Source organism: Misgurnus anguillicaudatus, chromosome 11 (assembly GCF_027580225.2).
Source record: "Misgurnus anguillicaudatus chromosome 11, ASM2758022v2, whole genome shotgun sequence".
Classification (NCBI taxonomy): domain Eukaryota; kingdom Metazoa; phylum Chordata; class Actinopteri; order Cypriniformes; family Cobitidae; genus Misgurnus; species Misgurnus anguillicaudatus.
In genome coordinates this window covers 20,471,346-20,489,081 of record NC_073347.2, presented here as the reverse complement: position 1 = coordinate 20,489,081, position 17,736 = coordinate 20,471,346, and the positions used below count along the sequence as shown (strand labels likewise).

At 38.2% G+C, this 17,736-nt stretch overlaps 2 protein-coding genes across 2 annotated transcripts; one reads left to right on the top strand and one right to left on the bottom strand.

The window, feature by feature from the left end:
- Positions 1-1,177: 1,177 nt before the first annotated feature.
- Positions 1,178-8,360, bottom strand: sec23ip (SEC23 interacting protein). The gene is made up of 18 exons (XM_055171221.2): positions 8,047-8,360; positions 7,127-7,635; positions 6,814-7,021; positions 6,428-6,621; positions 6,150-6,239; positions 5,921-6,041; positions 5,191-5,280; positions 4,836-4,977; positions 4,527-4,735; positions 3,350-3,447; positions 3,038-3,205; positions 2,859-2,954; positions 2,601-2,765; positions 2,307-2,462; positions 1,981-2,083; positions 1,663-1,848; positions 1,410-1,575; positions 1,178-1,329 (listed from the first exon to the last, which is right to left on the bottom strand). The coding sequence occupies exons 1-18, from the start codon at positions 8,177-8,179 to the stop codon at positions 1,248-1,250; spliced, it is 2,916 nt and encodes a 971-aa protein (XP_055027196.2). The 5' UTR covers positions 8,180-8,360; the 3' UTR covers positions 1,178-1,247.
- Positions 8,361-8,740: 380 nt separating this feature from the next.
- mcmbp (minichromosome maintenance complex binding protein) lies at positions 8,741-16,884 on the top strand. The gene is made up of 16 exons (XM_073873272.1): positions 8,741-8,935; positions 9,193-9,278; positions 9,563-9,703; positions 9,808-9,849; positions 9,990-10,073; positions 10,621-10,759; positions 10,840-10,994; positions 11,384-11,481; positions 11,564-11,730; positions 11,832-11,958; positions 12,179-12,293; positions 12,427-12,592; positions 12,763-12,896; positions 15,990-16,154; positions 16,283-16,371; positions 16,461-16,884. The coding sequence occupies exons 1-16, from the start codon at positions 8,878-8,880 to the stop codon at positions 16,585-16,587; spliced, it is 1,893 nt and encodes a 630-aa protein (XP_073729373.1). The 5' UTR covers positions 8,741-8,877; the 3' UTR covers positions 16,588-16,884.
- The last annotated feature ends 852 nt before the right edge of the window (positions 16,885-17,736 follow it).

The following is a 17,736-nucleotide window of genomic DNA, read 5'->3' as shown; positions in this document are numbered from 1 at the left end:
TAAGAAAGCTGTACAAAGATAAAAAGTGCACGCATTAAAAAAGATAGGTATATGTATTAATTCATCTATCTTTTTTAGTCTTTTTCATAATATTTACAGTGCCTCGTGAATGTGTTAGCATTTAGCCTAGCTTCATTCATTCCTATGGCTCCAAACAGGTATGAATTTTGAAACCACCAAACACTTCCTTGTTTTCCCTATTTAAAGACTGTTACATGAGTAGTTACTAACACGGGTAAGTATGGTGGCACAAAATTAAACTTTTGTTTGGAGCCATAGTAATGAATGGGGCTAGGCTAAATGCTAACACAGGTAAGAAACGCTGTACAAAGATAAAAAGTGCACGCATTGAAAAGAGATACGTATGCATTAATTATTCTAAGTTGAGGTAAGAACATAATAAAATATTGAAAAACGGTGGGGTTTTCCTTTAACTTACACTGTCTAAAAAAGAAAAAGGTTTTGGGAACAGCTGTATAAATATAAACATTTTGTTTTATAATTGTTTGACTATGTAATGTCGAGAGCTGTTGTTACAAAGATTACTTTTTAATTATATTGGTTTCCCAGACAGGGCTTATCCCAGTCCCAGACTAAAATGCATGTTTGGGCAGACTTAATTTTAAAACATCTTGAACTGACAAATCGTAATGTATATATGTGCCATTATTATGACTCAAGATGCACACCAGTAGTTTTTTGTAAGCTATGTTTGTAAAAACTGCTGAAATGTGCTAATATAACTACGGCCTAGTCCTGGATTAATCTAAACTCTGTCCGGGAAACCGCCACTTTATGTCCTAATGAATGTCATGCAGGTGACATCTACTACAGCATTGTCTAAAAAGATAAGAGAAACACAACATTTACTAAATAGTTGAGTTTATTATGACAGCTTTCATACAGCATATACATTACCTTCCCTAACTCTAAATAGTAATTTTCCTGTTAATAGTGTGATTCACATCAAGTTCAATTTAAATATGCATTCAAACTTGTAGCTACACAATTCAAGCTATAAAAAAGCATTTTAAACCGTTGTGGTTGCATTAGACTCCACTTTCCTTTCTTAATTTAAGACATATTTAATAATACATGTGTACTCTTTGTTTATACAACAGACTACAAAGAAAAAAATAAAAGAAAACCAAAAATGCAAAAACAGTCCTAGTCAAAATGTTTTAAAATATAGATTTATTTTCAAAGTAATATGATTTTTGATATCTGACTTTAAGTGATCCACACTGTCAATGCACTGGCTGATCTGGGCGAACGTTCATAGTCTTATAAATCTCCTTAAGAATGAGCAGAACTGTGTCCTCCGATTCCCTAAAGAAAAAGACGAATCAGCTTTTTAAAATAAACAGGCACAACTACAAAACAGTATTCTTATGCTTTATATCACATACCAGTAACACAGGTGACTCTGGAGTGCAAACAGGTATTCATTAAAACTCTCAATGGGTTTCTCTTGCAGGACGTAGTCAATGCGATTTCCGCTATTCAGCAGGCCCACTTTGATTTGTTGCTCTTCTTCCTTCTGAGGCTCAGGACTCTCGACTATCTTAAGCGCTTCTACAAGAAACACCGCAGCTCAGTTTTGCATTCAGATAAATACTCGTGAAAATAATAAAATTGAAAAAAGACATGCATCAGACTCACCTTCCCCTTGTTCCTTCTCCTCCTCTGCTTTAATATGACTGGCAACCATGGCGAGCTGCTCATGCAGCTGTGTGGAAGCTGTGTGAGCGCGAGCAAATTCATTCAGGGTCTGCCAGGCGGACCTCAGAGAGCTGATGACGCCATGCTTCAGATCAGAGCCCATCCTGGACAAACTTTCCTTTAATTCTGGACAAAAGACATGAAAAGATTAAAGCTAGGAAAATGTTAACAAAACTTTTGTAATCCATTTTTAGTGATTCTCAAAATTTTTAATGCATCTGACACATGCATAAACAAAATAAATTCTCCAATAGATACCGAGATGGAGTCTCTTTCTCCCTTTATGATGAGGAATCAGAACTGGCGCCAATTCGGTGTCTGGTAAAATCATGGGCTCAATTCTGTATGCAACTGGATCCAGCTGAAAGCATCATCCAAAAGAAACATGTCAGTTTTCTGGCATTCATTTATACTTCTCTATGCATAATGATATTTAGCAAATCCAGAAAGGTTTAAAAGTTAAAACAAGATTACGGTGTCATCATTTTTTACTTGAATTAATGCTTCAGTCTGAACTCACTTTGGTCTACAAAGATTAAAAGCAGTTCCAGTAAAGTAATGGATAAACTAGACACACCACTTACCGGATGATAAATGTTGAAGAACCCTTTGCAGGTTGGAAACTGGTAGGACTCCTCGATTTTCTCAACTCCACGTACTGTCAGAAACATTCCGATGGGAGAGCCGAGAGCGAAGAAATTCACTGGTTCAAAGTCAAGAGCATGATACACCACTGACACCTGAAGGAGAACATCATGTGTCAAACATCACTATCAAAGATACATATCATATACATAAATAAAAGACTCGAACACATCTTCAAACATCATGCATTAAAACATATCTCAACATCTTGGTGTGTGTATACATCATCTTACCTGGCCAGTGCCTATTTCAAAATAGTTGTAATCTACATGGATTGAGGACATGGTCCGTCCCACTGGCAGTTTGCTGCTGGTAGGTTCTGCTGAGGTTTCTGTTTGTACAGGAGCTGATGTCTCTCTAAGTTCCACAGCCTTCTCCACCATCGCCTGCCGTGCCGCCTGTTGTGAGCAATTAACATGTTTAAAAGTGTTGCGTTATACTGGAGGAATAAAAGCGTTATTGATGCAATAATAAGATAACTGAATATTTACCTGTTTCGCTAACTTCTCTTTGACAAATTTGGCAAGTTTTTTACGTGGTCCCAGAGGAATCCCCATTTCCTTCAGATCATCGACTGTGCACATGAGCTGCAAAGAAATATGGAACAATTATTAAATTCTCATTAACTAATTTAATAGAAAACAAGGTATATAATTAATTTCTCTCTTACTAGGGACTCAACGTCAATCTTTTCAGTTTCAAAGGTGCTTAGGTATTCAGACAAGCCCAACATCTGGAGAACTGATGACAGATCACCAATCTCATCTTCTTCCTCTTTAGATTCTTCTTCAGCGGCCGCCACAGGAGTTACTTCACTGGCCTGTATGACAGGACTTACCTGGAAAAATTAAACACACACATGCTCATAAAATCATGGTTTTGTATCACACTCATACTCAAATGATGCAAATCAAAACACATCATAAGGTTAAGTTCAAGTACACCAATTTGTGGATGTATACAAAAAAAACCACCACGATACCTGCTTATCATTAGGCTGGGCATTCCCATTGGTTACTGGACCTGATAAAGATGACCCATTCTTCTGATTGGAGAGCAGATCAAAAAGTATTAAAGAGCCTATGGATTGAGACAGTAAGAGATTAAACATATTGGTTGTATCTATGGATCAAAGTTAAAGGGACACTCCACTTTTTTAAAAAATATTAGTGATGCACCGATGTATCGGCCACCGATATTTATCGGCCGATTTTAGATTAATTTGAAACCATCGGCATATCGGCAATAGCACGAGAAAGGCCGATACCGATTGTTTATTAATTAACTGCATAAAGAAATCCATTATATGTAAAAAATGAGTTAATGATGTTAATAAAATAAATGCTGAATAGCAAAAACCACCTTTGAAGGTTGTCATGCTGTCTTATTATATTTGTTTTAGCTTAATTTGTGCCTCTCTTATTATGTTGGTCAGTTGAATGTTCATTAGATCCAATCCATGTTCAGTAAAAATAATTTGATGCAGAAATAAACTAGCTAATAGACCAACTGTATAGTATTGTATACAAGTGTTTAATATCGGTATCGGCATCGGTATCGGCCAGAAGTTGTCTGTTTAAATCGGAATCGGTATCGGCCCAAAAAAATCCTATCGGTGCATCCCTAAAAAATATGCTAATTTTCCAGCTCCCCTAGAGGTAAACATTTAATTTTTACCTTTTTGGAATCCATTCAGCTGATCTCCTGGTCTGGCACTAGCACTTTTAGCATAGCTTAGCACAATTCATTGAATCTGATCGGACCATTAGCATCGCGCTAAAATTAACCAAAGAGTTTCAATATTTTTCCTATTTAAAACTTGACTCTTCCATAGTTACATCGCCATATCTGCTTAGAAAATTGCAACTTTTAATTTTCTGTCGGCCTTAGTACACGATGTAACTACAGAAGAGTCAAGTTTTAAATAGGAAAAATATCAAAACTCTTTGGGGTTTTTTAGCGCAATGCTAATGGTCTAATCAGATTCAATGGATTATGCTAAGCTATGCTTAAAGTGGTACCGCCAGACCTGGAGATCAGCTGAATGGATTCCAAAATGATAAAAATCAAATGTTTAACTCTAGGGGAGCTGGAAAATGAGCATTTTTTTTAAAAAGTGGATTGTCCCTTTAAAGTACATGAAAGAAAAGGTTTCTAACCCAAACTGTGTCCAGCCACAGACACCCGTCCTTTGAAGTCTGGGTTTCTCTGCATGAATAGTACATACAGACGGTTAATCTCAAAAGCCACTGTGTCCATAATGGTCTGGCAGTAGGTAGGGCTATTGTAGAAGAGGACATCTAAAAGAGTTTCATTGGTGAAGTGCCGCAGGCGACTTGTGCTAGGCAGGGTAATCTTCTTTATCCGCCTGTATGAACGTAAACATGGGATTTTTATTCATACTTTAAAGCATCTAAAGTAAGTAGGTTTATCTTTTCTGAATGTGCCTGAATGTTATGCCTCTCTACCTGTCAACTCCTGTAGCATCACCATGCAGGGCTGTGTGCCAGTGCACAGGCAGAAACTCCACACGGCTAATGACGTGATCATCTTGAGCCTTCTTAAAATGACTCTGCAACAATTTCAAGGACACGCTGCGGAAGTCATCCACTGTGAACACAAAGAAGCAATTTGATAAGAAACGTGTATATTGTGTTGGGCATATGGATATGACAGCACTAACTGAGAGCTTAATGCATTTGTCATCATTGCTATTTTATATTCACCTTTAAGGCATTAAGCATAATTGTACAAACACAATGCATTTTGTTTAAGTCGCACATTCTTTTCTAGGTTAAATTTGAGCTGGGATGTGTGACATACCACACTCCACTATGCTCCTAAACCTCAGGTCACAGACAGGTCCGATGCCATGCACCATAAACACCAGATGATCCACCTGAGGCATCTCGCCTAGAAAGAAGAAGACATTATTCATCATTGAATTAGCCATAATATACATTTACCTTAATAACTTTACATCATTCAGACAATCCAAGACCACCTAGCCAATATGTTCACTTGTATTTATTAAATCTATTCTGTAATCTGGGGGATTTTAACTCGTTCACTGCCATTGACAAGTTATCTCTTTAATTAAGAGAAAACACAAAGACCAGTTTTTACGTCAATCCACATTATTATCCACCAGGTGGCGCTCTTACCCAACTTATAAGACTAAATAATCTACAGATCCAAAAGCAGTAAATACTCTGTGTATGTTTTGATTATCTTAATCTGATCTCTAACAAAAGTCCTTTACAAAAATGCAATTATCTCTCACTTTTTGTTCAAAATTTTGTGTTTTTGAAGAAATATACCAATATTTGAGATGTGATAAAAGAGATGAAACTTTTTTGTTTGTTTTTTTCATTTTATATTGTATGTTTATATTTTTAAAAATGAAAATTTTCTAGAACGCATTAAACTTTTTGAAAATCATTCAAAATGCTGGCACTGGCTGGCAACTTTATTAAAAACACTGACGTGCAAAGAGTTAAGGTAAAAAACATCCAAATGACTTATAAGCCATGAGGTCTAAAGTCATATTTACCATCAGGAACTTCATCATGGTCATCATCCACACCCCTCTTTACCACTCGAGGTCGAGTCTGACCGTCCTGTGTTGTGCCCCACTCATCAGGCACCGACGAAGGCTGAAACTGCACAATGACCTGAGGAGAAACCAATCAGATTTAAGCAACAAGAAAGGAAGTGTGCACCATTCACACCCAGCATCATTTAGTCTGTAAGCTTCTTAAAAGCATTTGAAGATGTTATACCTTTGGATTGTGCATTACGATGGTTTCCCCAGATGGGAACTCCAGTCTGCGGTGCCACTGATTAGTGGTAACAGCTTTCTTATATTCTGCCTGTTTAGTGCAAGAAAAAAAACTTGTTTGAGTTTACAACACACTTTTAATTGACTTCTATAACCAATGATGTCTTAAATATAACCAACATGACTAGATCACAAAGAAGACACAAGTTACAATTTAGTGGTTGATATCATGGCATTCCGTAAACTGGTGACAAAGCTTCGCTTGATGGGAGCACAAACCTCCAGCTTGTCACTGAATTCTTCTGAATATGGGATGAAACGACTGTCTGTGTCTCCTTTATAGAACCATGTACACCGGCGGACCTCTGTGGGCTCTTCCTCCCAGTACACAGATGTCCGAGTGCGATCGTACAGTTGCACATCATATCGCCCTCCATCTGTACACAGTACCACATTCTCTGGATCTGGCTGAACTGCAGCAACAGATTCCAGAATAAATGTCAGCCAAAGTTGTGAGCACATTCCTCTAAAAGTTCTTGGCATACATAACAAAATTTTTACATAATTCTTCTTAAACAAATTAGGTTACAATAACAGAAAAGGTTCAACACAAAACTTAATATGGTTAGCACCTCGTTCATTTATTTAAATACATCAAACTTCACCTGAGTTGAAGGTCTCTTCCAGATGAATGGAATCCAGAATACTAAAGGGAAGCCAGATCATTTTTGACTCCACTTGTTTGCAGAAGAACCAATGAGGCTGAACGGGTTCATAAACATTATATGTATATGGCACCATAGGGTTGGCAGGGACCAAAGGCCCAGTCACGTTGGTTGCTGCAGGTGGAGGTGGAAGCTGCGTAGGGGGAGGCTGGAAAATAACATTAACACATGCATAAACAGCTATGAAACTATATAAAAATATAAAATTTAGCAAATGCTGATAAAAAGTCAAAGTTGACATTAAACAACCAACCTTTGAGAATGCTGTTGGTGGAGTCTGGAATAAGGGGGCAGGGACTGACTGGGAGTAGGGGTTTAGATGCTGGGGTGTTTGACTGGGGGGCTGCTGTTGTATTTCGGGAGCCATTATGTAGGGGCTTACTTTGCTAGTGGCTGCTGTGTGACGGTATGGATTATATGATTGCTGGGAGCTCTGAGGAGGTGGAGGAGTTGGTGAATTATGTGGTGGAGTGTATGTACCCACAGAAGTTTGATTTATGACACTGCCATACTGCTGAGTGGGGTTTATTTGGGATATCGGTGGGTTTAGAGGCAGACTGGCAGAAATGGGCACAGGCGATGGTCCTGTTGTTGATGGAATGGCAGTGGGTGCTGGAGGAGGGCATGGCTGTTGACCTATGGAGGCAAACGGGTCACTGTTGCTGGTGTTGCTTGAGAAATAATTGAACGTGGATGTCGGAGGAGCAGCCGATGACATCTGACCGAGGAAACTGTCTTCTTCTCCAACCTCACTGACATCCTCTCCGGAGGATGACATCAAAAAAAAACAGAGTATTACACTTATATGCATTATAAGGAAATACAGTAAATGGCTAAAATTTAATTTAAAGGGTTAAAAATTTGAAAAGCTCAAAATTTACAAAAAATATAACTGTATTTGACAAAGTGATATTCAGATTATCTTTATATACACTCACAAAACGGCACTTAAATCAACTACTATTAGTTTACAAAGAAAAAAACAACAATTGGCTCTATGACAACTCTCGAAAAAAATAATATTTCTGTTTATTAGATTAGGAATAAAATAATCACATATATAGATTTAAAACAGATGCAAAAGGCAAAATCCCTGTGTTGAAAACAGAGATAAGCTAACAGCACTAGCCAGTAAAACAACTCCTTTCAACATTTCGTCTTTTATAAACTCACCTCCGGATAAAACCGCGGGGCCAGTGGCCTGACTGACAGGTATGAAGGGCAGGCTGAAGTTAAACTCCGGGGCTGTTGAAAACAGCAAATTTGCGCTGCTGCTGGGGATGTTATTGGGTTTCCTATCAGCCATTTTCAACCATATAACACGTAGCCTGATCTGATCTCCAGTCGGAACATACAGCCTTTGGCCGCTTCCTGGTACGTCACTATGGAGCTAACGCGATGCTCTGAATAAAACAGATTTTTACTTTTGTGATAGTCTGAATTGTTCGTACGTTGATCTAGTCTAATGCTTGGCAGATGATATAGAGATTTATGAAAAGTGCGTCACGACTGGTATACGTACCAAGGCAAAAGTAATCGATCGTACAAAATTCAACGAACTTTAGTTTTTTCAGTAGCAAAACCATCCTATATTAGTGGATTTCAGCCTTTTTTTACATTAAGGCCCACAATTTTCCACATCAAGTTCCTTTCTCAAAGAGTAAATTCACTCTATTTAAAGATAAGTTACTAGGCGTGTGTTCAAATTCATGCTGGCTGCGCAGACCTTTCAGCGTATGACATCAATGCAACGCGAGACCGATTCGAAAGCAGGCGATGCTTTGATGTCATATGTCGATTATTCTGCGCAGCACCCCATAAAATCGAAAACTGTACAAAGCAAAAAGGCCTTGCGTAGAAGGAGCTACTAGGTCACGTGGCAGTTTTCATGACGCAATTTTCCCGCCACGGCGTATTGTGTGGGACTGGACTGCGGAACGTGCTTGTTGTACATGTCAGAAGCGAATAAGTTTTAACTTTAGCTTGTTTGTAAATCCTGCAGCGATGCCTACAGTTCACGACTGGATTAATAACCCACTGGGTGTAGTTGAAGGGCTGTTTGGTAAGGCGCCATGATCAAAATGCTTCTTTTTTCAACTAATGCATGTAACGTAGTTAACATAAGAGCATGTGGTGACAAGCATGACTTTTGCGATTTTACAGTAGCTCAGTTTTTCATGTAATCAAATAACTTTCAACTTTAACTCTATTTACGTTAGTAAATAACTTTGTCATTATTGTTATAGGAATCTAAATAATTTGTATAAAAGCTTTTAAATCATGTTTTAATATCTACTGAAATCCTTTGTGTACATCCAGCCCAGAGTGACTCCAGTCCAGACTGGGAGAAGAAAGTGGTGGAGTATTTTAAAGAGAAGCTGAAACTAAACGACGCTCACACTTGGGTAACCGTTTTAAATGGATTGATTTGTCATTTTTAGGATATTGACACACATCAATCAGTCATTACATATTCATGCAGTGTGTCCCGAAAGAAGTAAATGACGTTGCGTGTGTTTACAGTAGCCATCCAGTTTGTTTTGACAGATAACACAATGCCACACACCTGCCTTTTCATTGGAGGTTGTATTGAGTGTGAAACTGTTCTGCCAAATCCATTATTATAAATAGCAAATTAGTAAGGGATAGTTCACTAGTTTAAATGTGGTGTCTTTAATCTGTTCTTTAGGTTCCATCCCTGAACGATGTTCCCCTGCATTACCTTAAACCCAATAGTCTAGTGAAATTTCGCTGCATGGTCCAGGATATGTTTGATCCAGAATTTTTCATGTCTGTGTATGAAATGAATGATACTACATCCAATTCTAAAGTAAGTTCACCAGTTGAATCCCATTATCATGCAACCGAATGTAATCCCAGTTGTTGTGTCTAAGAAGAACTTGTTAATATAGTTTCTAAATATGGTTCTTACAGCTGATGAAATGTGGAAAGTACAAAGATGTAACAGAGGGTGGGGTAAGTAAATACTTCCCATGCTAACCAGTAAAACATTCACACAGAGCAATGCATTTTTGGCTAAGTGACATTGTCATTTAAAAAGTAAGCTGTTTAAAATAATTTGTAAATAAGTATCAACATCTGAATGTTTACATCAGCAGGTGGATTTTAACTCAAGAAAAACAGTGACATCAGAGAGACAAACCTTTTATTGTGTCCCAATCCCAGGAGAATCCCAATGGGTGAAGGAAATATCCTTTAGATTCACTAGTTTGCCCTTAACTATTTCATTGGTGTGGGATTACTGTCAGTTTCCTTAGGTGTTATGCTGCGTTCACACCAGCCGCGGTAGAGGCATCAAGCGCGAGTGATTTCAATGTTAAGTCAATGTAAAGACACATTGACGTGCGTCTGCAGGTCTTGCGGCGCAATGAGGCGTTTAGCGCGGTAGATGCGATTCCACCTCAATCGTGCGTCTAGTTTGCGCGAATTGAGCATTGCCGCGGCAAACGTGCCAGTTGAAAAATTTGAACTCTGGGGGAAAAACGTGCCACGTTAACCAATTAGGAGCTTGCTCTAGTAGTGATGTGATTACAGGAAGCGAGCTGAGTCGCAGAAGCCCCTCCCATAACGCCAATTTCCACGTGAAAGTTTTGAAATTTCACACGCGATTAAGCGAGTAAACTCAAATGTTCAAGCGGCAAACTAGACACGGTAGACACGAATTTGACGCCTCAAACGTGGCTCGTGTGAACCCACGGTTACAGTTTGGTTAAAGGTCTTTAACAGATCAGAAACAGTTATGAAGGCACCAGTCAAGCCCGCGTGGTCCCCTCCACTTCTTATGCCCCAAACCGACATAAACGCAGCTATGAGGAAGATGATGAAATGGACACACAGCCACAACAGATGAAAGATTCCAATCAAGGTTGGTGGGAACAATGCATTTTGTATTACATTTTTAATTATAAAATGCAAACATTCACAATTTTCATTTGGTTTGCACAGGAGCTCAGGGCTCTGCAGGTTTTCATGGCAACACAGATTCAAAGCGACAGGAGACAGAAGCGCCCAATCAAAACTCTTCTACTTCACACTGCACTTCCAGTCCGGATCTGAACTTCCCTTTGCCTGGAGAAAAAGGCCCAGCCTGTCTTGTTAAGGTTTAACTTTTAACTCTCCCTTAATCTTAAAGACCAAATGTGATTGGTTCATGAGTGTAGTTGTCACTGTGATTACATTTTTTCCAAGAGTCATTAATGTCATTAATTGGTCAATGCTCCTATAAAGACCATTTAAATGTTATATTTATGTTAAATTTAGGAGTACACTAGAGTAGAAAGGTACAACAAACATCAAGCTTTTCTTAACTCATATTTTAATAGACCTGAAAGTGTTTACTTTTTCGCTGCTTCAAGCTTTTTATACACTATAATTCAAGATGTCATGGGTGGATACATGCTAACACTATAATTTTGTTGCAATAATACAGTAGCGTACAGCTTTAAATTGTTTCACACCTACACATAGACTAAGTCTCTGTAATTGGCAGGTATATGAAGACTGGGATAGCTTCAAACTGAATGACATGTTAGAAGTATATGGCATCCTTTCTGTGGACCCTGCATTAAGTGTGATTGCAGATGAGAGGTAATCATTTCAATCATCTTTTTTGGAAACTTGTTATTACAAGCACAGGTTTTTATAATACCATAATGTCTTATTTTCGCAGAGAGTCTTCACTGCTGGGCCCCACAGAAAGCATGGAAACATTGGAGGAGCAAAGAGTCCACAGCCCACCAGCATCACTTGTACCACGATTACACATGCTGTATGCACAACCTCTAGTGCACAACAACCCTTTACTGCCCTCTGGTGCTTCGGAGGAAAATGGAGAATGTAAGACTTCCACTATTGATCCCAATGTGATGCATAAAAGTGTCACGATTTGTTTCAGGCTGACATGGCTCTCACCCTAACCTCATGTCTCCTCTTTTCAGATTTAAGCACTTTTCGTGGGGAGCTGGCAGCAATCAGAGCTGAGCTGCTTGCTTACTTCACCCATCTCACGCTGGGAGATTCACTTGCTGCAGAGTATCTCATACTTCATCTTATTTCTAATGTATAAGTTGCTTATTTTAATATGGGGCAGCTTTGTTGCATATCTGAACTCTTCTTAAATGCTGTGCTATGAAATAATACAACATAGTAATGTTTTACTTCCAAGAATTGTGCTTTGTGGTATGATGTTCTTTGATAAGTGTAACAGTTTTTTTACCACCATCCAATCACCCTGCAGCTTCTCTAAACTATACATCATGAGGTTTGCTTTTTTCCTTTGTAGATATAGCCGACGTGATGTTCTTCCTCTTGGCAAATTTACTCTCAATCTCAGCGGCTGTCCTCAAAGCTCTCCATACACTGAGCATTTATACAGGGTCATCCAACATCTTGTGCCATCTGTAAGTCATCTAAAATGTACTTTTCTAGATCTTCAAATTCATTTTAAATTATTGACACAATCGATTAAAGATTGTAAAGTGGAGTAGTGATGCTTGTTAATGTTATTTATGTTGTTTATACTATTCTTGCTAGTCATACCGGCTATGTATGAGCCTGCATAATATGAACAACCAGCGCATGGTGCCCAAGAAAGACTACACAGCTAATCGCCTTGTGAGTGGGACTCTTCAGCTAGCCAACAATACATCCCTGTTTTTGGATGAGACCCAGCTGGAACAAGGTCAACTGGACGCCACAGGTAAGAGCATTGATTATAGAGCAAATACTAGAAAACTGAAAGCATTAATTAGTTGTTTTGTTGCTTTAATGGAGTGTAAACAAGACTTTACAGGTCATTTTTTTCAATGCATTTGTTTCTTAAATACTGTTTGTTGTACACAAAGTCTTGTCTCTTTGTTTTTGGTGTAGGTGTGCGGAACATCACTGCATTGGGGAACTTGATCACTTGGCAGAAGGTTGATTACGACTTCAACTACCATCAGATGGAATTCCCCTGCAATATTAACGTGCTTATCGCATCCGAAGGCCGATCCATTCTGCCGGTATGGGTCTGAGTCTCATTCACTTGTTTTAAATATACATTTGCCTTAAAGGCGACTAGGGATGGACCGAAATGAAAATTCTTGGCCGAAACTGAAACACCAAAAGAAATTATGCCAATTATAAGTACCATTGCATTTATGGCTATGACTGTGTACTGACCTTGCTAGGGGTGTGACGGATCACAAAACGTACGATTCGGATCACATAACAGTTTTTGAGGCACAGATCGGATTGGGAAAAATCTAATAACAAATAAAGAAATTACAAACATTTATACAAAGAACGAAGTTGCACATTAAGTAAGGTCTGAAATTAGCATAAGGTACAGAAATCGAATTAAATTAATTTGTTTATTAAATAAGATTATAATTTTATTAGACCTACAGAAGTGATTTTCTCTTTGTCTTGGGGTTTACATTAATGACACAGATTTAAGTAGGTTACTGTCTCTTTAAGACCAAATAAGCACAGACTGGTTTCTGACTGTAATCTATACATACACTTTAAGGTGCCCTAAGCAAATTCACGTGTTTTAAACCATAAACATTTTTTGTTACATACAGCAAACATCTCCTCACTATCTGCTTGCTGCCTGTCCGCTGATCAAACTTTAAAAAAACGCGATCTCTGTAGACAGCCCAGGCTCCAAAAACTGCAATAAAAACACAGTGGCCAAACCTACCATCACCAAACATAACAAAGTGTTCCAGCCAATAAATGACAAGAAGGATTTGGGGGTGGGGGTTGTGCGCGTTCATGAAAGCACAGTATGGAGCGGGAGGAGTTAGCTACGCTCTGTTTGTTTGAAAACAGAACGTCAACAAAAAGTCACACAGATTCGCTTTTAAGACATAAACACATGTTTTTATTAGAAAAAGAATACTGTGAGATCATTTTGTTTGTATGAGCCCCGTCAATAACAGAAAGATTTTATGTTCGCTTGTTTTTTGAAACTCGTCTCTCCGTGTATGCACTACTGAGTGCACTTAAACCCGCGCCCACACAGATGGAGGGTTGTTTTTCATTGCTCTATTCGCCAAATGTATTTTATTGGACTACAGTTTGATACACAGTAGCGCAACTCTCTCTAAAGTTTACACATCAAGAGTTCTGATCTTTGAAGGGCATGTAGTGATATTCATGACTGACTGAAGCGGACACATTCAACCGCATGTGCGTCTGTGCGTACAGAAAGCTGCTCACTTTAGCATCTTTTTGCGGTTAAATTGTTTAAAATCACTTGAATGTTAACATTTGCAAGCCTTTGAAACACATGCAAATGATAAACTTTCCCTACTTAAATTTGCATATTAATCCATGAATTGCATGTGAGCCGATCTGTACTGATTCACGACCTCGGGAGCTAGGGAACGAATTGAGACACAGGGATACTGAAATACGTCCACACTGCAGACATGTTGCTTCAGACAAGCATGTGCAGGTCGCAGTTTCTGTTTGAGTCATCACAACATTTTCGGCCGTATTGCTTCGGTGATATTAGTCTTTCGGACCTTTTCGGAAAATTTTCGGTGTCCGAATATTCTGTGCATCCCTAAAGGGGACATATGAAAATTTTACTTTTTCTATGTTTGAGTGCTATAATTGGGTCCCCAGTGCTTCTATCAACCTAGAAAATGTGAAAAGGTCAACCCAGTAACTTTTGGTAAACCATTCTGTGCAAGTATGTGAAAAAATTGTCTCCCCTGTGATATCAGAAGGGGATAATACCTCCCCTTAATCTGCACTATCCAACTACGACACTGCCATTTAGTGCAGAGATCGTCTCATTTGCATTTTAAAGGACACACCCAAAACAGCACATTTCTCCACACACCTACAAAGTGGCAATTTTAACATTCTTTAATAATTCATCTATATGCTTTATTGAGCTAAAACTTCACATATGTACTCAGGAGACACCAAAGATTTATTTTACATCTTAAAAAATCTTTTTGTGAAATGTCCCATTTAAAGTATGCTTACCTTTACGTTTATCCAAAGCGACTAAGTGCATTGCAAGTTATCATTTTATGTGTTCCCATGACCTTTTGCACTACTAATACAATGCTCTACTAATTATGCTACATGAAAACAGTAATGTTTTATTGCTCAGATATGAATTGTAAATTTTTAGACACAAGGCTGTGGCCTCCCTGATTTGCCCTCCTAATTCCCAACACCTGTGAGCGACTAGGGTCAAATGCTACTCTCAGGAGACTGGCATGAGGGTGGGAGTTGTTTCCATCGTGCAGTTGTGAAGACGGCCTTATCTTTCCATTACAGTCCAGATGATTGTCGTCAGTCCTGACTGGACCCTGGCTTTGCTGCCGTTTTCTAACAGCCTGTGGAATGTCTAATGCTATTCCTGTATCTCAGCTCTGTAGTTGCCATGGCTGTTGCGTTACCACAAGGACATTAGAGGGAGTGGCCGGGACACGCCATTTATTAGGATCACTACACAATATTTTACAGTGTAACACAGTTTTAAAAGGGAACTCTGTGTTGTTTATTGGGGTATTGGGATTGTGTGGAATTTTAGGGTGTCTGACATTTCTATAAACAAGAACTTACAAATTTTACTTAATCTTTTAAAGGAGACATTTCACATGACTTTTTAAAGATGTAAAGTCAATTTTTGGTGTCCTATGTGAAGTTTTAGCTCAAAATATCATATAGATCATTTATTATATAATGTTGAAGTTGCCACTTTGTAGGTGTGAGCAAAAATGTGCCATTTTGGGGTGTCCTTTTAAATGCAAATGAGTTGATCTCTGCACTAAATAGCAGTGCGGTGGTTGGATAGTGCTGATTAAGGAGTGGTATTATCCCCTTCTGACATCACAAGGGGAGCCAGATTTTAATGACCTATTTTTTCACATGCTTGCAGAGAATGGTTTACCAAAACTAAGTTACTGGGTTGATCTTTTCACATTTTCTAGGTTGATACAAGCACTTGGGACCAAATTATAGCACGTAAAGATGAAATAAGTCAGATCTTCATGATATGTCCCCTTTAAGCACAGCATAGTAATGGTATTGTGAAAGATTTAAGGCATGTGTGATTTGTATTTAACACAAGAATTTGTTCTCAGTCTGACTGTCAGGTCCACCTACGGCCCATCCTGAATCCACCTAACCTTGAAGAGTATCTGAGTGCCGTGCAAGTAGCGCAAGTTCCATCTCAACTCAATAAGTACCGAATCTACCTGAGCATGGCACGCGCCCTAAACTACACCATATCGGATGAAATCACAAAGGTCAGATACACAGTTTTTGGAATTGTCAAATACATCTTCTCGTCCATTCGTATTTAAGTGTTTTGAGAAGCAGGTAATAATGCATAATTTCACTCAGCTTGCATCCTGACACCTCTCTTGATTTGTAGGCGGTAGAAGAGGACTTTGTAGAAATGCGTAAAGATGACCCTCAGAGTATGACTGCAGAAGACCTGCATAGATTACTGGTTGTTGCGAGGTGGGCTTATTTGTAAACCTTCACTAACCATATAATAACCAAATGTAGTTGATCTTAAATACTAATTTGTGCATTTTATACTTTTTCAGGTTGCTGTCATTGAGTCATGGGCAGAACACACTTTCTAGAGATGGCTGGATGAAAGCCAAGCAGTTAGAGGCCTTGAGAATAAGCAGAACACAACAGCACAAGAGTGTGAATGGAAATGAGCCTTAAAATATATTGCTAGTTAAATACTTCACGAATTACTATATTTGTTAATATTTTGGATTAAAACGTAAAAAAGTTTTCATATGGCATTTCTGTACAGCTTTTTTTTACTGCATTTTAGATATGAAGAACCTTATAAGCACTGGGGAATAAATTTAGTCTTTTGTTTCTGGAGAACATTTTTGTATATAAACATAAGCACATGCAGATGTATGACAAAGTATAACTGCCTTACTGCTAATATTTTCACTTCTGGCACAATAGTATTTGAAAAAAATAAACGTTTTGAGAACTTTGTTGTAAGATTATGTAATATCAATGTTCAACAGCAGTAACACTTGAACAAACAAACATTCAAATACATGATTTTAACACCAATGTGTTCATGAAAAGCACAGGCTCATACTCACATAGTAATGTGGGATGTTTTGTGCAAAGGGACACCAATGCATTCTTCTCTGTTTAGTGTTGCATTCCTGACTGTGATCCGCAAACCTTTCACACAGTGTCTGAATGCAAAGAATGTATTGCAGTATATCTCTAGGCTATAAAGAGGTCTTCTCTAGGAGGAACTGCATATTATCACTGTAGGAAGAGGTAACCTTGAGTAATCGTCCTAAAGGGAAAAAAATAACTAATACAATTTACAAAGAGAAAATTGTGTGATTATAGTGTTATTTAAAATGACATATTTTCTTTTATTTACTTAAAAAGCCTTTTAGATAATACAGACGTATTTTAATAAATACTCTACTTTGCAATAAACAAGTTCAATGGCTGGAAACAATGCACAACATGGAAGATGATGGAAATGTATGTAATGTGAACATCATGGACACGTTTAAAAACAAAATCAGACGAAATAATGACATGTCAGTTAAGTTACAAACATTGAAAATACAAGGTGGATACAAAAGCACTTTGTGACAAATGACATTAAAATGCTCGAGGAACAACCACAAAACAGTGCAACTCTTTATGCATAGAAATTAACAATATATAACCAAAAACAATACCCACACCCAAAACAACAGGAATGTCATGAAGTACTGCAAAACCAAGAATATTCAGAGCAATGTTCAAGTTCAAAGCAAAGAACAGTGTGCAGTTCAGTGCATGCCGTCTTAAGTATAAAATAATAATAAACGTCAGTTC